The sequence below is a fragment of the Mauremys reevesii genome, linkage group 1 (genome assembly GCF_016161935.1).
Source record: "Mauremys reevesii isolate NIE-2019 linkage group 1, ASM1616193v1, whole genome shotgun sequence".
Taxonomy (NCBI): domain Eukaryota; kingdom Metazoa; phylum Chordata; order Testudines; family Geoemydidae; genus Mauremys; species Mauremys reevesii.
The window spans coordinates 48657528-48681049 of NC_052623.1; the positions used below are offsets into that span (position 1 = coordinate 48657528).

Genomic DNA, 23522 nt, shown 5'->3' on the forward strand with positions numbered 1-23522 from the left:
TATTTATGTTTTAGAAAGAGACCTGATTATGTAAAAGGACATGAGGATGTTCTTTATACAGGATATAATACCTTTTGCAGGCTACTGTACCCCTTTCAGTAGTCTAATTTGTCTTGTGTACCTCTAAGTTTCACCTCACTTAAAAACTATTTCTTTACAAAATCAGACATAAAAAAACAAAAGTGTCACAGCACATTATTACTGAAATATTGCTTACTTTCTCATGTTTAATATAAATCAATTGGAATATAAATATTATGCTTACATTTCAGCATATAGTATATAGAGCTGGATAAACAGGTCATTGTCTGTATGAAAGTTTAATTTGTACTGACTTCACTATTGCTTTTTATGTTGCCTGTTCTAAAACTGGGCAAATACCTAGATGACTTGATGTACCCCCTGGAAGACCTCTGCGTACCCCCACGGGTACATGTACCCCCAGGTTGAGAACCACTGTGATACCAAGAATGTGTTATCAGAGCTCTAAACTAAGTCACAGAAGTGGACATCTTTACTCCTCTTCTTTGCAAAGAGATAAGCCTTAGTTTAAACCCACAAAAACAATTCTGAACATATTCTTATTGAAAAAACATATTTCGTTTCCAGGCACTTTGAAGTTTCATTCTTCAAACTTTAAGGGTGGGAAAATTATGGTTTGGAAATATTTTCCAGATGATATCGATTACTTGTATCTAACTTGGGGTTTGTCTTAGGTTCTCCCTCAAATGTTTAAGATGGTATAAGCTTCCTTTGAGATGTTTATTTGCAAATATTTTCTATAGAAATGTAAATACTTCATATAATAACAACAGCCAGATACCATTGTTATGTGAATAGTCAGATGTTGTATATACAAATATAGCAAGGTCTTTTAATGCTATAACTGATGACTAACACAAGAAGCTATTTAAGTATAAAATAGTTATATTAATTGGGGAAATAATTAGTTATCTGATAATGAATCAGCAACTCCTTATTCAGAAATCCCCTCGTGGGAATTTGTGCTGACAAAGTTAGCATTAACGCCTGCCAAGTCCCTTTTCCATGACGTTGACCTCCCTTGAAGTTTTGGAGGGAGGAGGATGCAGGTACAAGGAAGACACTTTCAGTTTGGCTGCTGCAGGGGGTAAGAGTTGGGAAACAGTAGGGAGAAGCTGTCCAACATATGAATATCCTGAAATCCATTGGATTTCCCTATAGATCCTGGAACATTCATGCTATTTAAGGAGGAGAACTCCTCCTAACCTGCAGGGCAGCAAACCCATCCTCCCACCCTCTCAAACAGGATTCTTGGATGTCTTTGCAAGTGTCAACTCTTGGAGTTTTCCATGAAACTTTTCTATTATTATTATTTTTATTTTTTATAGTCTACAGAACCAAGAAATGATAGGCCAAATCTTAACTGCCTCTCTTAATGCTAATTCAGGGATGTGATCACCACTATTTTAGCCAGATGGGGTTCTTACTGTGCCTTAGGGGACACCACAAGACAAGCATAATACTTATTTTATTAACTGAATAATTGATATCATTTAATCATTTATCAATTTCATAACTAAAGAAAGGAAAATAAAACAAAAACAGAGCACTAGCTAGTAGTGAAAAATGGTTACTTCAGTTATAATCTCTTCTGTGTGTCTTTCTATGGAGAACTTTCAACAGATTATACCTTAAAGGGGGATCACTCCTCTCTAGGTAAAATAAGACCAAAGTACCATTAATCCCAAAATAAGTAGTAAATCCTGCTTCTGTGCATCTGAGGAGAAATCTTCACTGCACAATTAACTAGAGTGTAGATAACTCAAGTTAACTCCTCTCAAATTAGCCTAGATTGAGTGAGAGTAGTCACACTGCAAAATAACTCTTCAACTACACAATAATTGTATTAGCAACACAGAGTGATTGTGTTTGCAGCTGACAATTTGTGCTCACTCATGTTGTAGCCTATGCCCTTTGACTGGTAAAAACACTACCATTCTCGAGTTAAGGATTTGTGTGTATGGCTGGGACTTGAGTTGGGGCAACACTTGAATTACAACTCAAGTTAACTTTGCAGTGAAGGCAAGCCCTGAGGTGTCTCTTCCCCTGTATTTTCGGGCTCACTACGGCAGGATTCTCACTAATCACATCTTTGCTGCCCCACATGGATGAAGGGATGATATTGTCCTATATTTCCAAAGACTACATTAACCAATACATTTTCATGAACTAAATGCACTTGACTTGAGAGCCACACCGAAGTTGCAATGAGTAAAAAGACTATTCTGTATCTGAAAGCCACAGCAAGGAATGCCCTAGGTCAAAATGTGGCTGTAAAGAACCAAAAGTCAACTTCTGCCTCTGGATTCACACAATAAATTCCCCTTGAAATCAGTGGGCTGTACGTGCAAGTACATGAGAGAATATTTTGGTACTACAGAATGTCAAAACTATGGAATAATAGCAGACCATATCTGGTTTGGTAACACATTGCTTAGAGACCAAAACCCCAATGTGCAACCAACCAACAGTGCTATACTAAACTGCACTTGGGTCATTCAAACACCTGCAAAGATCACACACGAGTAGATCTTCAAAATTTTAGGAATTTGCTCTCCAAAGTATTTTTCTGGAGGCTAAGCTATTTTTTTTTGAGAGAGAGAGAGAGAGAGTAATGAAACTATACCTTAAAACACAGTGATTTCACTTAAAGCATTTCTTCCATTTGAAAGATTCTAAGTGCAGCCAACTTACTAATCATATTTTTTCATTTTTAAAATAAGTTATGGATGAACTGATATAGCAACAATAAGGCTTGCACTAACAAATAGCAATGTCTCCATGCAGTTATTCAGTCAGACTGGTGTCCTAGGGTTCAAGAGAAACAGAGATCTCTATATCCCAGGACATCACACCCCTTATCCCACCAAGGTCTTCATATCATCATTCATAATGAGACAAAACATTTAAGATGACTAATTATCAGCACCTAGCATTCAAACAGTCATGCATGTACATCTTCCTCGAGTTCTTTAGAATTTATAGAATCAGAAGACAATACATGATTAGCTTTAAAATAATGATTCATCTTCATAATACATTTGCATCTGGCCATTCCTACTGCATAATATTTAGTTAAAAAAATGAAACTATATTAGGATCTTACCTACTGTTTTCTTTTTGTTTACTGTACTGTCTGCCTTATGTCGTTTCTGTCATGAAACAAACAAACAACAAACATTTAATTATACTCAGGAAGATTCCACATTAGTAACCCATGTGCTGAATGAACAAGGCAAAAACTGGAGGAGCAAAGGACAAGGCAGAGATCTCTCTTTTGTCAATTAAATTAGATTGCCTATGCTGTTTTATGCACCTTTTTGCTTAAATTACAAAAGACCGATATCGACTTTTTGTATTCACTAAGCTGAAAATGTACCACTTACACTTTGCTCAGCAACAACAGATAACAAGGCAAGTTAAAAGCTGCCTCCAAAAATGCAATGAGAACAAGTGAATAATTCTACATGATGGGAGTTAGAGTGTGTTGCCTACACATATTCTATGTGTAATTTGTCCTAGCATTATGTATTCAAAGCTTCTTAATATACAGTAAAAAACTGACATAGTTCAAGAGCTGACAGGAGACAGACCTTTTGACTACAATAACCCTACTTTCCTGAAACCCTGTAATACTTATTTTACAAAACAGACTGCTCACCTCAGCAGGAATTTTTCTTCCCCCTTGTATTTGTTAATATTTCATCTACACTTGCCAAGTGTCAGAATTTGTCTGAAAGGCTTTGTCTTAAGTTACTTTATAATCGTAAGGTGCTGAGTACACTTATACCTAACTAAGAAAGCAAATGAGGGTGCCTTTCTAGGTAGGGAGTGTGGACGAGAATGCTAGGAAATACTATTTTGAGAAAGGATGGGAGAAAATCCTCTTACCTCCATTTTTAGTTTTTTCCATCTCTCTTCCCTATTTACCATATGTCTGGAATGGAAACTTTTTCTAACTTAGCTCACTTAGCCGCAGGACCTCAATTTGAGTCAGCAGCTTTGAATGTCAATTAAAATAGTTGTTATTGTTTTGTCTAAGCCTGTCTGATGTAAGAATATACAGCCTGTGCAGTGAGAGCACCTATTAAATGACCAGAATGAGATGCACAGCTTTTGTTAGGTCCTCAATTATTTTTACCACCCTGGGCCATTGTCACAAGGTAGCTGGTCCCTGCGGATAGACTGAGCCCAGCTCCCCTTGGACTGGAGCAGATGAGCCCAGTCCAGGTAATTAAAGACGACTTAGGCTACACCTGGGCCTATAAAGGGCTGCTATTAGGCAGCTCAGGGAAGGAAGGACTGAGACAGATGAGCAAAACCATGCTGGAGCAGAGCTAACTCCAGTGGTGAGTCCCTGGAGCAAGGGGGCCAGGGGCTGAAGGAAGCAACCCAGTGGCTGCGGCTTCAACGGGTCCATCTACACAGCAAAGAAAAACCCGCAGCTAGCCCATGCTAGCCGACTCGGGCTTACGGGACTCAGGCTGTGGAGTTGTTTTATTGCTATGTAGATGCCCAAGCCTATGCTCTAGGACCCTGTGGGGTGGGAAGGTCCCATTGTTCAGGCTCCTGACAGCCCAGAAGTCAACACAGCAATGAAGCAGCCCTGCAAGCCTGAGTCTGCTGGCACAGGCCAGCCATGGGTTTTTCTTTGCTGTGTAGGCATTCCCAGAAGGGGAGCAGAGCTGTTGAAGGAGGAAACTGCCAGGAACTTCAGTGCCAGAGACCCCTGGGACGGGTGGCTTAGAAGCCAGAGGGCCAGGTATTGATTTAAGATGGTCTTCTGTTTGTTTGGTAACCTTTGTTATAATAGAATTATAAACCTCCTTGACAGAGACTGGGCGTGGCAATGCACGCTTGGAGCTGGGGAGCAACAGCGGCCCCCGGTGACAGTCATCCTTTACATTGTTTTCCAATCTGCTTGTCAGGAAAGGTCTCTTGGCTACGGAATTTACTTATTACTGATTTACTTATTTAATTATGCTGGCTTACTACAAAAGAAAGTCAGTTCTGATTAAGGATGTCTTTTTATTTGTCAGATGAAAAGGGGACGTTGCTTTCAGTTTTCCTTTCTTTTTGGAAGAGATTTATTGCTAAGCAAAATGTCGTTTTCCCGAAGTGGAATCTAAATTCCACTGAGGGGCCAGCTTCAAAAGATTCAAAGTTTCTGTTCAGAGAAAAATCCAAAATTTGGATGTGGAACCAAAGTTTATCCAAACACTGGAAGGTTCCCTAGTGGTCTATCTCAGTCATGTGCCAATGGCCCTCAATATCTTCCTTCTGATATTCATCCATCAGTGACATTATTGCTAAACAAATTGGGCATTTTAATCTCTTTGATAATAAAATGTACAACTATACTTTCTCTTTTTCCTAAAGAAAGGGCAGAATTAAAGGTTCTAGAGACCAGACCTAAGATACTGTTCAGGATGGCAAAATCACACTTTTGACTACTTAAAGAGAACAGATACAACTTTAGATAATGTTTTCACCCCTCAGCCATAAGGCCGAGAAGCAGGGTGAAAACATTATCTAAAGTTGTATCTGTGTACTACACTTGAGTTTAGAGGAAAAGAAAACAGAGAAACAGCATTGTTGTTTGGTTGTATTTTTTTGCTACCATATGTAATTAAAGATTCAATTTCTTGGCCACAAATAAGCGACTTTGTTTCTACTCAGAGAAGCCTTTAGGCCAAATTTTACAAAGCAGCACCTAAATTAGCACAAACAGAACTGCACTTAGTTCTTTTTACACGTCATTTTAAGCAAAGATATTTTGCACCCTGATCCTGCTGGATACAAATGTGCAAACTGGGATACTAAATAGTTAATTGCTCTACTTGTGCAAGAAATATGGAGCTTTGGAGTGTGCAAAACAAAACACTGCAAGCTAAAATTTGGGTATGCAAATTCACATTGTCTGTGGAAGCCAATTTGAAAGTTTGCCCCTTTATGTGCAATTATTGTGCTACACGTATTAGAAGGTGAAAAGAGATGAGATTTAGCGAGTGTGATTATTCTTGCAAGCACTGAAAGATATTTATATTTCTCACGCTTCCAATGAAAGTATATAGATATAGCCTCTTCTAAATTTGCTTTTCTCAATATGTTTTAAACTTTGGAATTCTCTTGATAAAATAAATTCAAATATTTTGATTATGGCAGATTCTCCACTGATATAAATAGATGAAGCTCCATTTGTTTTAATATTGTGTTTTTGTAACCCAGTTCAAAGTTCATCTGCATTTCCTATTGTACATACGCTTTCACATCAACACACCAGCCCAGATCCTTTCCATTATTCAAAACAGACAGCACACCTAGTGAGACATGTTTAATAAAGTACTATTAAATAATGATAATGAGCCGACTCCTGAGGTTCTGTCTTAGGCAAACTCCTCTTAAAGTCAATGGACTATTTACCTGACTAAGGGCTGAGTAACAACTAAGCAAAGATCTCGGGATTTGATCCAACAACGGTTACTGTGTCACTCTTAAAGATGCATTTACTAAAGCTGTATGTATTTCATTGATAGGAAGCCTAGCCGTTTCCCAAATTAAATAAATTATACTCACATAGTCTTCTATAATTTCTTTGATGCCAGCAACGGTTAGAATAAATAGCAATGGCACCAAGGTGGTATATCTTCCTGTTGGAGAGACATCTGGAATTTGCTGTAAAAGACAAAATAAAACTGTTTTATGCAGCAAATCTATGATTTATATAAGGTAAAGTTTAGAATTTTATGAATATATCAAGTGAGAAGTGGAACTAGAGCAGCAGCCATAAGGGGTGGAACCTTAATCATCTCAGCTGCACTCTGCCCACTACCCCACGTATACTGGGGCTTATTCTGACATCATAGAGTCATAGAATCATAGAATGTCAGGGTTGGAAGGGACCTCAGGAGGTCATCTAGTCCAACCCCCTGCTCAAAGCAGGACCAACCCCAGCTAAATCATCCCAGGCAGGGCTTTGTCAAGCCGGGCCTTAAAAACCTCAAAAACATCATAAACTTTGAGACGATTCAAACGATCCATTTTCAAACCAATTAAAAACAACATGTCAGAGAAATGTTTCCTTCTTCCCCTCCCACCCAAGTGTACAAGTTTCCCCTGAAAATGTATTGGTCAGAGGTGCAGGATGGATCATAGTAAGTCCTGTATCACTGAGATATTTAAGATTCAGGACCAGAAAGGGAAGCTTTATAAACAGTAGAAAGCGGAGATTCCCAGTAGTTTATACAGCACTTGCTTAGAGCTCTGAAAGGCCCTGAGATACCAGTCCTTTAAATCATACCATTATTTCACAAAGGAAAGCTATCATAGGCCATTTTAGAATTTCTACAATTCTTTTACTTATACATTTCTCTCTCCCTTCCAGGCCTAGACAGGTGAACTCATTCAGGTGGTGTAAATCAGCATACCTCCATTTTCTTTATTTACACCAGATGAGTATCTGGCCCATAGTAACTAAAACAACCTGGATTTACAAGCGCTTGTATGCAAAAAAGGAAGCTTTTTTAGTCTCTCTGGTTAGTTTAAAAGTAATTTACGGTGAAATTAGCAACAAGACTTCTTATTAAATTGGAATTTACTTTGCAAACAGCTTTCAAAATCTCCAACTACCCTTTAATTTCCTGTTTAAAGTTATGTACTTCACATTGTGATAATGGTGACTACTTTATCAATTATTCTATTGAGACACCCTTGATTTGTTTTTCTTTTAGTTACTTTGTAATTACATTTGAATTTCTTTTGAATCAAAGATAAAACAATAAAACCATACCTGCAGTAAGGCAATGAAGAGAAAGAAAGCATTAGCAGCTTTTCTAATCTGCTCATAGAGGAATCGAGGTAGAAATGTCACCACACTGTACTTGGCTGTACTGTAGGTTCAAAAAAAACCAAAAAAAAAACACTTGGTTAGTACAGTACTGTAACAAAAAAAACACCTGCAGAAAAATGATGGTGCCTCAAGAGCTAGCAATGACTTCATTGTTCAAAGTTAATATAGGAAGTGGTGGGTAAACATTAGGAGATGTATAATGTATAGAAATACAGTGAAACCCCGCTATAACGCGATGTTTGGGGTCCAAAAAATTCCATCGCGCTAAATGCGGGGTCGCGGTATAGCGGGATTTCAAGCTGATCAGTTTAAGTCAGTGGTCCCCAACGCGGTGCATTGATGTGCTCCGCCTAGTGCCCCTAGTGCCTAGTGCCCAGCAGGGGAGAGAAGCCGCGGCCCTGCGCCTGCCGGGGACAGTGAGCACTGGCGCCCGCAGCCTCGGAGTTCTCTGTCCCCGGCAGGCGCGGGGCCACGGCTTCTCTCCTCTGCTGGGCACTAGGCGGGGGCACATCAATGTCCCAGCGGGCGCCATGGCGTTGGGGACCACTGGTATTAGGCCTTAAAGGGGAGCCAACTTATGATCGTGTTATATGCGATTTTGCGTTATGGCAGGGCACATTATTGCAAGGTTTGACTGTATATTGTACTTCTCCCTTTTGAGGGAGCGCATACTGGACCCTGAAGGCTCGCAGAAAGGCAGGAACTGTGATCATTACAACAAATATCACCTGACGATACAGTCAGAAGACAAAAATTATCTATTTAAAATATCTGTCCAAACTCCAGTACTACGGGCAGTTCTCTCTAACACTTACATTTCATTAGGAAACCAGTTCAGAAAACCACTTAAGCATGTGCTTATCTTCAAGCATGTGGTTAAGTCCAATTAATACTACATTTGTTATTGTTATAACCTAGAACTGTTATAACTAGGCTATAGGCTGGAAACGCACAATGCCATTTTTTACAGCGTGATTTTTCAAAGTACAGCCACACTTTAAAGAATTAACAGCTATTGTCATTATGGAAATCTGCCTTTTATTTCATACTCTGAGTCACTTCTTGGCTCAGAACTGACCTAGTATGCTGAACTCAAAGCCCTAGTTGTGAGCACTAAGCTACCCAAAAAAAAAAAATTTCAGAATTAGCCTTGCTGATCATTTTGTGTAGTGATATCTTGAAGTAATTACACCACAGGAAGAGTAATGCAAAAGGTGATATACATCAAGCCATACGGACAGATTAGGAAGAAAACTCATTTCTCAGATAAATTGTGTTGTTTTCTCTGCTAGCTGTATAATGGACAGCACAAGTAACAATAGATGTTGTGATACAAATGAAAACACAGTCAGATAAGAAAAACAGAGATGCCTCAAAAGGAAAGCAACCCAAGGAAAGCCTCCCCAGGACTTCAACGTGGATTGGCAAGAGGAAGTTAACTAAGATACTGCCAACATATTAAATTTAAACTCTTCTGAATATTTATTGGGATAAGGAAATGCTTTTGTAACTTAAAAATATTAACAGTTTCTCCTGTTAATCACCAAATGGTTAGACCAAATATTCTTGAAGAGGTAACAGGGGTTAAACATTGGTAAACAAAAAAAAATAGTGTGATTTAATTGTATGTAAGTTTCTTAATATTCATAATTGTCCCATCTCAAGACTGTTCCTTAAATGGCTCCTTTTAAGTAACTGGTTTAAATATTTTCTTTGATTTCACAGGACTTAGTTAATATTACTTACCGTACTTTGCCCAATGATCAACTGTTTAGGTTATCAATGATATACCAGACAGGCCCCACCTGCTCTTAAATTCTTTTGTCCAATTATAAACAGTTTAAATATCTATGAGATACTAAGGCCCCATCTACACTATGACTTTAGGTCGAATTTAGCAGCGTTACCTCGATTTAAGCCTGGGCTCATCCACACGACGAAACCCTTTTTTTCGACTTAAAGGGCTCTTTAAATCGATTTCTTTACTCCACATCCGACGAGGGGATTAGCGCTGAAATCGGCCTTGCCGGGTCGAATTTGGGATAGTGTGGACGCAATTCAATGGTATTGGCCTCCAGGAGCTATCCCAGAGTGCTCCATTGTGACCGCTCTGGACAGTGCTCTCAACTCAGATGCACTGGCCAGGTAGATAGGAAAAGGCCCACGATCTTTTGAATTTAATTTCCTGTTTGGCCAGCTTGTTTGCAGAGCTTATGCAGAGCTCATCAGCATGATGTGCACATTGCCGGGGCACATTGCCCGGCCCATACTTTGTGAGACATACCATGTCCCTCTCGTCACCGCACTACCGGTGCCTCTTCGCATGGTTTTGCACGAAGCAATTGTCTGACGTTGCTCTGACGGAAGGAGGGGTGACTGACGACATGGCTTACAGAGAATTAAAATCAACAAAAGGGGTGGCTTTGCATCACGGAGAAATACAAACAACTGTCACACAGAATGGCCCCCTCAAGGATTGAACTCAAAACCCCGGGTTTAGCAGGCTGTTGATTTCACAAAACAAATCGGGTCAATTTCTTGTTTTGATCCATCTATCTTTTACATCTTAGGCTGACAGCAGACAGTGCAGTACGACTGCAAGCCATCGTCATCTCCTGGGTGCTCGGCAGAAGATGGGAATTACCTGGCAGAGTCACTACCATGTCTGCCCAGGCGCCCCTGACCAATCTCACCGAGGTCGGCTAAAAGAGCACCCAGGAATATGACGATGATGGCTACCAATCGTAATGCACCGTCTGCTGCCAAAAGGCAATGAGCTGCTGCTGTGTAGCAATACAGTCCCACGTCTGCCAGCACCCAGGAGACGTACAGTGACGGAGAGCTGAGCGGGCTCCATGCTTGCTGTGGTATGGCGTCTGCTCAGGTAACCCAGGAAAAAAGGCATGAAACAATTGTCTGCCGTTGCTTTCACAGAGGGAGGGAGGGAGAGGAGGGCCTGACAACATGTACCCAGAACCACTCGCGACACTGTTCTTGCCCCATCAGGCATTGGGATCTCAACCCAGAATCCCAATGGGCAGCAGAGACTGTGGGAACTGTGGGATAGCTACCCACAGTGCAACACTCCAGAAGTCGACGCTAGTATTGATACTGTGGACACAGTCTGCCGACTTAATGCACTTAGAGCATTTTGTGTGGGGACACACACAATCGACTGTATAAAAACGATTTCTAAAAAAACTACTTCTATAAATTCGATCTAATTTCGTAGTGTAGGCATACCCTAAGATGGGCTCACAATAATTTTGGAAAACAGTGAACTTTGGTCTTAACTTACCAAATGAAGAACACCTCCAGACGCAGTTCACTGTCAAACACTTAATCTCTCCTAAAAGCTCTCCGCAGGGAAGCATACAGAGGAGACTGTAACTAAAGTAACCAGTTAATCACTTGTATTGTGTCATTTGTGGTCTTTTGTTTAACGTTTTCTTTTCCTTTCTTTAATAATAAAATAGCCCTGGTTAATAACTATGATTACTTTGCTTGGTTTTAATCCTGGAGTCCCTGAAGGTACGTAAAAGAACCCCTGTTACTAACATAGTGGGAGTCACATCACCTGAAATAGTCTAATGAATAGCCTGTATCAATAATTCCATCTTTTTACTTTGGTTTTCCCTGATTTGGCAGTACGAGAAACAAGTAGTAAGAGCTGGCCAGCCATTTCTTGTTTCTCTAGACTAAATATTTCTAGTAATTTTTAACTAGAATTACTTGTCATCCAACGATTTAAAATTACTCCCTTCTGCCCCACAAAATGTGTGTGTGTGTGTATGTGTGTGTGTGTGTGTGTGTTCTTTTCCATACCAGCAGCTTTCACCATGACACAATTTCAGCTATTTCCAGAGACGCTAGTATCATTCTTTGGGACAGCCTACCCACAGCTGTACTAGTAATGCAGTATTCATAATGCAGCTGCCATCCCCTGGCCCCCTGAAGACTGAGACTATAATCTCTACAAGAGCCAACAGAGTATCTGGGAGAACTGGATTATTTTTAACTAGCTGTTTTCCAAGGGAACCAGCCTATATCGCACTCTTAATCTAGGGGGGTTAGATTGTTTTCTCCAATCTCCTGTTTTAGGATCCACACCACAGGACCCAAGACACCACCACACTCGAGCTCCCGCACACATAAGGAAGGTGCAGACTGTACCATGACAGTAAGCCCAGCCTTCTCTGTGGGATGCACCAAGTGAGCATTTCCAGTCCTCCCCAAGGAAGTCTTTTGGCCAATTTAACTGCACGACAGCACTGATATCCAAACTAACAACAAGGTTCAGCGTAAGACTGAAACATACGTAATCAAATGTTCTTTTAAAATCCAAACACATTACACCTACCATGTGCCTTTGAGTCACTAGTCTATGTTGCCATATTAAAACAGGCATTCACAAAAAAAGTCTGCTTTTTCCATTTAATTAATTGCCATGCATAATGATTAACTAATAAAATATGTCTCATTACATACCCGATTCTGCAAACACTTATGAACATGTCAACTTGACTTACAGAGTAAATGGGACTTCACATGTGAGACAATTTAAGCATGATTAGCAATCTGTTATTCTTCTCCTTTAACCGTCTTTTTCCCAACTGTTAATGGGATTTTGCTGTATCTAAGTATGAATAACAAAATTATGAGAGGTACCAGCATATTTTGGTGTTTGGAGCTGATTCTGTCCCACTGATGAAGATCTGCCATTCACTGCAATGGCAGCAGGATCAGATCTTTAGTGAAGCACATAAAATTAGAACAAAGTTAAATAAAAAGTTCATTTTAAAATTGTGGCCTGTATACAATTGTTAAAACTGATATGATGTATTAATTTGTCATTTCATTTTTACAGCTCCATTTAATTTAGTTTGTTTGTTTACTTTGTGTAACCAGAGCCTCTTGGTGTCAGGGTGTGTATCCTAGCTCAGTTACCAGTGTAGCACCCTCTCTCTAGAGAAGATAACATTCTTTACAGTCATGCCCAGCATAGATGTTATACTGCATAAGAGTCAGGGGGAGACCATATATTATGTACTAAAGGTGACAGTTCAACACAATCACAAACGGTCACAAAATGTCATTGTATTTAATGAATCATGACAATTAACAATATTTAGATTTATTATTTTCATATATTCATGCTTTCAATATAATGAAGACATCCCTGACAATGCGGAATTTTCAATAAATTATTTCCCCCCTAAGTTAATGTTACTTTAGTTGCCATCAACTGTGATTACTTGAAAGGATTCTTATCTAGTTTTCATTCACATTTCTATAGTCCCAAGTGTAGCACGATACTCTTGTAATGCAGACTGTAATTAAATGCACAGATCTCTCTATGGTTTTCACATACTTTAAAACAGTGGGGGAAAATTAATGGTTTAACCAAGTTAACATTTTAGACCATTGCAGTCACTTCTGTAACAAAGAGAGTCCCCAACCCCAAGTACTATTTTATTTATAAGTACAGTAGAACCTCAGAGTTACAGACACTGCGGGAATGGAGGTTGTCCATAATTCTGAAATGTTCGTAACTCTGAATAAAGCACAGTTCATGCTCCAGATCCAGCGACTGATACTCCATGCCAGGTTTCAACAGCAGATGAGCAATTTACTCAGTGCCCCACATGAGTTTGCAAGCTAATCCTCCTCCCAGCAGAGAGGGAGGGAGGGAGGGGTGTGTGTGAGAGAGAGAGAGAACGAACAGCTCTTGGGGGGGGGGGGGGTAAGCTGACAGCCCCAGTGTCTTGTTGTAAGTGGCTGCCCAATGCGTGATGGTGGAGGTGTGGGGACAGGCAGCCTAGATGTCCTGACCTTTAAGATTCAATACAGGCACAAGTATCAGGGGGTAGCCATGTTAGTCTGTATTCACAAAAACAACAAGGAGTCCAGTGGCACCTTAAAGACTAACAGATTTATCTGGGCATAAGCTTTCATGGGTAAAGTGAGGTTTTTTACCCACGAATAAAGGCACAGTACATTATTTGTTTGTTTGTTTGTTTGTTTATCTCTGCTGCTGTCTGACTGGTTACTTCCGGTTGACCCGTCAGTCTGTAATTCTGGTGTTCGTATCTTTGATGTTCTATTGTATATTGTGGTAAGCCCAGGACAAACAGCTACAAAGGGGGGGTAGGGAGGTAGTAATTAGTCCCAGGGGCTTAAAAGGCCTCTCCCTATCCACTGAGGAGAGATAACCACGGGGAAATAAGGTTCAGATGGAAAAGGGGTTACCAGGGAACGAATTAGGTTCAGCTGGCTCCAACTGCTTGAGACCTTTTTAAACCCTCCCCTGTGTGGAAGGAGAGTGTGTGAGAGAAGCAGGGAAGCTGGCAGTAGACTAGGTGCAGCAAGACACCGAACCCTTCCAGGAATGGTTTGTATTAATCATAGCATCTAGGGGCCCATTGTGCTAGGTATTGTACAAACACAAAACCAAAAGACAATCCCTGGCCCCACAGACTCACAATCTAAGCATAAGACACGAGACCACAGATGGATACAGACAAGCTGAAGGGGGAGTGCAAGGAAGCAATGGGACAATACTGGTTAGCATGATAGGCAGTAGTGTCACACACCAGCAGACTAGCCTACCTAGTCAATTCAATAGGATTAAATCATCGAACAACAATATCACCACATAAAAAACTGCATTAAAACCCTGAAATATGCACAAGGTAACCACCACCACAACCCAGAAATATATTCCGCTGCCCCACTGTTTCTGAGCTCCAGCAGGCTTGAAATACAGTAGTCTTGTTCCAATTATTGTACAGTACTATGCCTCGTACAGAGATCATGCCATAAAGCTTCTCATGAACGAACTTTCCACATTCCAAATCCCACTGGTTAAGCATCTCATTTCCCCCAGTATCATATGATGTGTATCTAAGCTGACAGCAGAATGGTTCTATGCACAAAGGGGCAAATCCAACCTCCTACCCCTGCAGCCATGGAGGTTTCTCTGGAAGAGGGAACCATGGGGTTATGAGGAATAAGAAAGTATGTTGGATTTCAGAGGGGAGGGTTCTCATTTAAGGGGTTGCATACTGCCTGCACAGAGTGGGACCCAGCTCTGTGGTAACTCCCTGAACGGCAACCCTGGGGACGGGAGCTGTAATATAGGCAGGTCTCCCCAAAACAGAGGAGGGAAGATTCTTCCTCTTTCCCCTGTGAAGCTATTTGGGCTTAGCATTAAGGATTTAATGCCTCCAAGTTTATGGCATTTAGGACTCAGTTCTGCCACTCTTACCCATGCTATATAGGATTTTCTCACCCAATACTATTATTTTTTGGTATCGGGGAAAAGTTTAGAAAAAAAATCAGTGCAGAGTTATGTCTTCCCTTTTGTAAGTGGCAAATCCCTGACTTCAATGGGACTACTTGGGTGAGTAAGATTGGCAGAATCCCAATGTCACCAATTCGGTGCCACTAAGGGGCAACCACTATGTAATTTAATACTACTTTGACCAGTAAACCCTCATACAGTGAAAATGAGGAATGCTGGGTATCCACATGACCCATTTCCCTAGATACTGCTCTGTCAGGGCCAGAGAGCCATATTCTGGGGTAATTTCATCAATGGCATTAGTTCAGATTTACCATGGGCCCATGATGTTTTGAGAGAACACAAAAATTCCCCTTTTTTCCCCACCCATCACGTTTTCTGAATCTCAAGCTTTTTAAGTAGCTGCTGGGAAAACCTGTTGAAATTATGTCAATAAAGCACAAGAAAGTAGACAGGAATTTTGTGGTTGAGGTTTTGCCATAAACAAGCTGTTTAAATAATACAGAGTCACATTTGCAAGGGCTAAGTTCTGCCCTGACTTCAACCTGTGCAATTCCATTATCTTCAATGAAGTGCCCTGACATGTAAGTCAGAGTGGAATTTAAGAGTTGCAGTTCAACAGGCAAAAATCAAAGATCATTTTAAAAAATACTAGCACTAAGTCAGTGCCTGTTACAAGATAAATTACTGTGCGGATCAGTGGTCAAGGTAGGTGTTCAAATATTCCACTGGAAGAGATCTGCCTCCTTAACATCTGCTACATAATTTAGGACCAATTATGCTCTGAGCTATTCCACTGGAATTACTTTGGATATACTTCAGTGCAGCTGAAAACAGAGTATGGCCCATTGTCTCCACAACAATGTACTAAGATTTTCTAAAAGCAACTCCTATATAATTTCAACAAATTACTTTCATTCATTTAGTTCCACTCATTACCATGCTACTCCTAAGCACTAATGATGCGTCATCATTTTGATAATATTCATATAGATACTAGCAAACATTGTAACCTGTTTTTTTCCATGCAAGAATGATTCTTCATTTTCCAACCTCAGTATCTTTTTGTATAATTAAACAAATTTCTATTCCTGTATTTCCCACTACCTCTTCCCTCCCCACAAAATAAACATCCTGTGCTACGGTATTGCAAAACTTGGCTGCACTGAATTATCCTGCAAATGGCCAGGAAAGGTCCCAACAACAAAGCAAGTGCATGGAGATTGCTCCTCACATTTCAGGCAGGCAGATCTGGAGGTGAAGGGGGTTTGTTTTTTAAAAACTAAACAATCATATTTACAATGGCAGGGACATCTGGGATCCATCTTTCTTCCTCACTGGTTGGAAGACTTTTATTTAAAATATGGGCTATTTGGAAACTCTGGAACCGGAATGTTCTTTAAATTTGTCTCCTACAGGCTTCAGTGAGAGAAAATTAAATAAGAGCTATACTGGGACACTTGTGTTCATACCTACCCAGTGCTGATTAGCAATGACATATTGACCTCTTGTCACATTCACCCCACTGCTGTATATTCGATATTTCAGGATCCATTCTTGTATCTGAACATACTATTTGTATATTTTAAATGTAATACTTTGTGCCCGTAAGTTAAATCAGTACTGTGCTGCAGCAGCGGCAGTGCTCAGCATTGTCATTCAAAAGATCCAGATTTGATTTATGTTGGCCTCCCTCCAGTGTAAAATTAGAAGATTCAGTTTGTAGCCTCCAGGCCTCCAGGCTCAGTCCCCTTTGTTTCTAAAGTCCAGTGTCAGAACAGCAGCTCCTGCACCATGGTACACAACCAAAAGCACTGGCAACATGCTTAATACTTGGCTTCCTCTCTCGTTAGGGGTTCTATTCTGAAAGGAGAACTTGGTACAAGTTCTTTATTCACTGAAGACTTTGTAGAACAGACTTCCCCACTCTGCTCAACCAATACGCCTTGGCAGAACTGGAGAGACAGCTTCTAAGGATGAGGGGATAATTCTGTCTCCATGCTCATTTAATCATTAGCCTCTTTGCTGAAACTTGGAATTGGACTGAGCTTGTCAACACATTCACACAGACCTACAGCTAGTCATGAGATAACGATATTTAAGTAGCTACTAATTAGGGCTGGGTATAAACAAGTGACCCAGAGATGGGAAGCTTTGTATTCCATTAGCAGGCCTAAGGCACAGTCTTGGCAGCCACAAAATCTATGACTGTTTTGTTTTTTCAAACTGGGTCACAGATGGCTACCTCTGCTCCGTGCTATTCCCCTAATGCCCTGTCTGACAATATGGTTATCATCTGAATTATAGTGGTAGCTTCTATAGGCCTAACAGATCAGGTCCTGGCTGAGCTGGATGCTGTACAACACACAGTAAGAAAGAGCTCCTCCTCCAAAGAGCTTACAGTCTAAACAGGCAATATAGGCATAGGATGGGAAGGGAAGGAGGCACAGAGAGGTGAAGTGACTTGCCCAACATAATACAACAGTTCCATGGCAGAGTTGGGAATAGAATGCAGGTCTGCTGAGTCCCCATCAAGTGACTGACCTGCACTGCCTCCCTGATTTGCAAACAAGGCAAGTCGCATCAGGCTCTCATATATCCCTGTGTCAAAGACAACAATGAGGTCATGCCAGAAACAGCAGCCCCTCGTCCCTTCCCATTTCACCCCTTGTAACTACGGAGGAAAACTTCATGGCAAAGCCTCAGCCTTGCCTATTACCAATCCCTTGAGCTCACTATTCCTATTCGCTGCTTTAGAATTCAAACTATTTTTTAAGAGAGGAGAAAAGCAGAGGTTGCAGAATCATTAGAAAAACAAGTTCGTATTTTACTGATGGTAGCAAGGAATGATAAAGTAGCAAAAGTAATGAATCTAAAATGCTGGCTCCATATTCGAAATGTACTTTACTAAATGATGCTTCCACTGTATATACAGTAAGAGCTTTAAAGAGCATACAAAGCAACTTGGGTGGGGGGGGAAATCAATCAAATAGAATTTATAGTTAGGAGAGTACTAAGTATTACTGTTTTATCCTTGAATGGAACACAAACCTAAGCACGAAAGGTTTCATTTTAAGACCATCTACGTGCATTGCCCAAATCATTATTTGGGGCAATGCTTATTTTGCATTTTCTTTATACCTGTCATGTTATTTTGCATTTGATATAGAGATTGGCCAAGGTAGCTATGAAGAAGGCATTGAAGTAAGAAGCACTCAAGAAACCAATCTTTGTTTGAAAAGTCTGCACTCACACCAAGTCAGTCAGTTGCTAGTTAGTATTTTGGGGATGAGGACAAATTTGGGGGCCACAATTTGGAGAGACTAGTGGTAGGGAAAGGAGAGGAATGTGGACTGGATTAGGAGGCTACAGTAACCAAGATGAGCGATGAGGGCTTTTTTTTGTGCATGCCAGACAAGCTTTTTTACAGTTGGAACAGACAGCAACAGTCAGATTTTCAAAATGCTGTGGAGAAAGTATCAGCAAGATTCAGGGAACCTTCCTCTTCCTAGAAATATTGAGAAAATTGTGGCTTGGCAGCTCTGGCATTATCTGGGGTCCTGGGATGTTTTTGTAACCCACACACCTCCAGGGTGTGGTGTTCTGTCCCATCTAGTGGCACCAAGACCACTTAGAAAGAGATTTATGAGTTTGCTCTACAGCCTTAGCTAAATGCATGAGCCTCTATTGCATGAGCTAAAAACCACATGGCCATTAGTCGCTCTCTCCCTAAGTGGTCCCAGTGTCACTAGATGGGACAGAGCACCACACCCAGGAGGTGTGTGGGTTACACTTTGTTTCAGCTTCCCCATTTATATCAGCTGCTTATAACCAGCACATTCTTCATAATCATTTCCCCTAAGCAGCACTACCTCTGAACAAGAACCTCTACTACCCCCTTTCCTTCCACCGGTTGACCCCTCATTTGGGAACCTCTATCTCTGCTCTGGACACCGCTCCTGCATTTCTCTTTGTGGCCCAACCATCCCAAGTTTCATTCCCAGTGTTAACGTACTGAACTCAATGGAGTTATTTATATCAGGGAATGAACTTATAACTGACAAGGTGTTAGAAGAAGAGACAGTGGAGAACTCGGTAGGAATGATTTGATCATAGGGAGAATTGTCTTTTGCAATATCTTGTACTATGATGACTCTGTGTTGTGATTTTCAGGGCTTGGCCCTATGAGCCTAAGCCAGGGGTGGGCAAACTATGGCCTGGGGGCCGCATCTGGCCCTTCACACATTTTAATCCAGCCCTTGAGTTCCCACCGGGGGAGCAGGGTGTTCTGGGGCTTGCCCCTCTCTGGCACTCCAGCCGGGGAGAGGGAGTGGGGTCGGGAGCTTGCCCTTGTCCATGCCTGCTAAGGCTCTACACAGCTCCTGGAAGTAGCAGCATGTCCTCCCTCTGACTCCTACGTGTAGGGGAAGCCAGGGGGCTCCGCTCCATAGGCTGCCACTGCCCCAAGCACCACCCCTGCAGCTCCCATTGGCTGGGAGCCATAGCCAATGGCAGCTGCAGGGGCGGTGCCTGCGGATGGGGTAGCGTGGAGAGCTGCCTGGCTGCACCTCCACCTAGGAGCCAGAGAGGGGACATGCCACTGCTTCCGGGAGCTGCTTGAAGTAAGCGCCACCCAGAGGCTGCACCCCTGACCGCCTCCTGTGCTCTAAACCCCTGCCCCAGCCCTGATCCCCCTCCTGCCCTCCGAACCTCTTGGTCCCAGGCCGGAGCACCCTCCTGCACCCCCAGCCCCTCATCCCCAGCCCCACCTCAGAGCCTGCACCCCCAGCCGGTGCTGTCCTGCACCGCAGCCCCCAATTTTGTGAGCATTCATGACCTGCCATACAATTTCCATACCCAGATTTGGGCCTTGGGTCAAAAAGTTTGCCCACCCCTAGCCTAATCCCATACTCCTCATGCAAGAAATGTTCCCACTGAAATCAATAGGGGTTTTCTTCTGTAGGGAGTATGTAGTTAGGCTCCTTGTCCTAAGGATGCACGAGAACAAAGATACCTCAATTGTACAATGAGCTAAACACACAATTTTTAAAGTAACTCAGTGATAGGACAAGATCATTTTACAGAGTTCCCTCCCAAATATTCGGAAGAAACAGTCCAGAAAAGCCCAGAGCATGGTGCTGTCCATTTTAATGGAATTATAACTAAATATAATTAGTTACCAACAAAAAAATTATAGAGAGCTAAGGTTAAAGGTATGTTTCAATGGAATCCATCTGAAAACAACACTACACTTCAACAAAAATTTTACACCTTTAAAAAACAAAACAAACATAAGCAAGTCTTGAAGTGAACAGATAAAGGATCCAGCTACAATACGCTAATTTTCATCACTTACTACTACCCCACCCAACTTCTGATTTTATACATAGCTTATAATATATTGTTTATTATCTGTGTAGTAAAGATTTCAAAAATAATATAGTCCCAGAGCACACTAAGTTATGTCAGTTTTCCCTACATTCTCATAGCATGATACAGATCATGAAGTGTGTTGACTATTCTGTCATAATCAAGTGTCAGCATACACAAACCTAACAGGTTTAGGTATTTAACTCTGAATGTTATTTAGCAATCAGTATTTTGGTAGTTATATTGTGCAGATGATAGTATTATGGTATTTGGGAACTAGAACCTTGAATAAGAAATGGGATTTTATAAATCAGTAATTTATTGTGTGTTCATTTTTCAGATTTCAATGGGAAATTTAAGGGTAGGTGAGTAGCATAAATCAGGTGGAGTGAAAGAAGGATGAAGGACTAAAAGGCAGTGGGAAAAGTCTGGAACTCTTAACTGTTCCCTTCATAACATTTGAGTTTTACAAAAAGTGTAGAATAATTTTAAATAGGGTTGGTATTTAAAGTTTCCTACGAGGGGAGCTCCGCTCTGACAATTCTTATGAGGCTCATCAAAGCAGGCTTCTCTGCCTCCAGACTTCAGCAAGTCCACACAATGTGTGTGTGGTGGAGGGGAGTTATGCCCAGGTGGGATATTGGGGTAGTGGAGAAGAATGGAAAGGAAGCTTTTATCCATATTGAAAACTAATTGATTTAATTAAGTTTAACATAGATAAAAGCCTCTGCTTTTCCATGCCTCACTCTGTTCTCCTGTCCCCCGGCCCAGGATGTACACACTCATCCTCCAGACCTTCCCCAGTTTCATGCATTTCCCTACTACATCCCCTTCCTATTCTGCCACTCTCCCACTTCCTATACCTGTTACTCCCCAGATTCCTGCATTCCCAGGCTCCAAGCTACCAAGTTTCCTAGTCCCAGTCCTCCTTGCCCCTCATGTCCACCTGTACATCCCCTTCACATTTCTCACCCCACTCCCCAGTTCTTGCTTGGATTCAATTAGCAGGTCAATTTTAAACATTTCTCTGTATACAACCGAAAACACTCTTGTGCAAGGGTGGCCCAGGTCATTGTCACAGGCAACAAAGGCAGAAGAGAGTCCAATGGGGGAGTAAAGAAGCATAATACTGGATCCTGCCACTTGATGGGACACCGAACTCTGTGCAATTTCAAAGATTGGCTTCTTTTCGGGGTAGTTGTGGGTGAAATTGGGACTTGAAAAAAAAAATCAGGCTTATCAGGGATATTAGCCTTTGTTCCATAATGCAATCCTGGCCAGATCCTAATTATCTAGGCCTGATCTTGCAACACCTATACATTTATTTAATGTTATTGACTGCAGTGAGACTACTCACATTTAAAATGTCTATAGAATCGGGGCCGCAGCACACAAACCTATGCCATTTATTTCAAAACCAAAACTCCCATTTGACTTCAATGGCTAAAGATTAGGTTCTCAGAGAGCAGAGCCAACACCAACTTATGCTACTGTCAGATAAATACTGTTACACTGGGGAGACACAGCAGGCGTCTCTCAAATGACATTTAACTACATCTTACAAGCGTAAGGCAGCAAGAGACATTAAAGCACTCGGAGAAGGATCTGAAGGTGCCCCCTTTATGACAATGCCTCACTAATGAATACCAGGAATGCTCCACATCCCAGGATTACATATCTTCAGATCTACACATTATTTTGTACAGAACAAACTTTTTGGCAGTCGGTGTTTCATATTTATTCACATGTAAACAGCATTTGTCGTTAGCTCATGTAACTCTTTTTGCATAAATGGCAAAGATGACATTTTGGGCTTTTTTTCTTGAAACTTCTTTTTGTCTCACATAGAGATTGGTTACATAAACAAATTCAAATCATTCAGGGCAATAAACATTCTGGAAACTTACAACAAAGAGAAGGCTCTGCTTGTATCACATAGCATAGTATTTTCATATCAATCATTAAGGTTACATAATTATGGTAGATGTAAGTAGCACTTAATGTCATTAATGTCATTAATGTTGAACCCCATTTTTCAGTGGATTCTAACTTTCTCAAATAAATCCCTTTGGAGTGAACTATTCCATGCATTCCCAATGGTTATTTTTAAAAGGCGAAAATGAGTAAAATCAGTTCTGCTACTTCTGAATTATTCAAATATGCAAAAAAATACACTTTTCCATATGCTTTGAAAATAATTTAATGCTGTAACAACTCAAAATGGCTATAGGTACGAACTTCAAACTTGTCATTTTGTAGATCTAAGAGATAAAGAGAAAAATAGGCTAGGCCAGAAGAAAATCAGTTATGTATTTTTATGGTTTTAAGTGTTTTTAAATTGTGAATTCAAATATGACCATTAAAACAAGGTTTCTTACTGAACTTTTTAACTAGAGCAGTTTCTAATGCTGTACGCATACACAAGTTAAGGATACCACAGTTAAGAATGTAGTTTTTAAACTCTGTTCCTGCAGAGCTTCTAAACTGTGCAAGTCTGCAGTTCTGGTCCAGACCAAGGCAATGCAGGAAGAGTTTGAAAATTTCCAAAGCTGAAAAGCTCCAGATTTATTTTTTCATTTTTCTTAACACCCTCTTATCCCACAGCTCTTCCTTCTCCATAGTCCCCCCAGGAAATTAAATGCAAAGAGGAAAATACAAAGTTATATGAATGCAACAATAAGTACTGAAAAAAATCTCACACTCAAAACTCCAAAAGCGGACATTGCTCCTGAAACTCTAATTTAACCACGTTACATCTATTTGTATTTTCTATTCTTCCTTCCCATGTTCAATTTAACATTTAATGTATTATAAATTTGAATGCCATAAGAAATATAGGAAATATAATGTGGCAATGTTAACTTTGGTAGACCTAGCATTAACTTGTGGGTATTTCTGACATATCAGTTTTTCATTTCCCATCCTTAATGATGCATAAACCATAGTTATTTGTGAATA

The 23522-nt window shown here is 40.8% G+C and overlaps 1 protein-coding gene across 5 annotated transcripts in view; it reads right to left on the reverse strand.

Moving 5' to 3' along the window:
- ATP8A2 (ATPase phospholipid transporting 8A2) overlaps positions 1–23522 on the reverse strand; it is a 541088-nt gene that overhangs the window by 489920 nt on the left and 27646 nt on the right. For 4 of the 5 annotated variants that reach the window (XM_039520502.1, XM_039520500.1, XM_039520499.1 and 1 more), the window contains exons 1-2: positions 6619–6830; positions 3149–3194 (exon numbers count right to left, since the gene is read on the reverse strand). Coding sequence is in view for 1 of the 5 variants with exons in the window: in XM_039520497.1 (XP_039376431.1) it covers positions 3149–3194; positions 6619–6717; positions 7832–7931 (245 nt within the window). In the remaining 4 variants the exon portion in view is untranslated. Of the gene's footprint in view, positions 1–3148; positions 3195–6618; positions 6831–7831; positions 7932–23522 lie in introns of those variants that run through there. The other variant, XM_039520497.1, reaches the window with a different exon arrangement.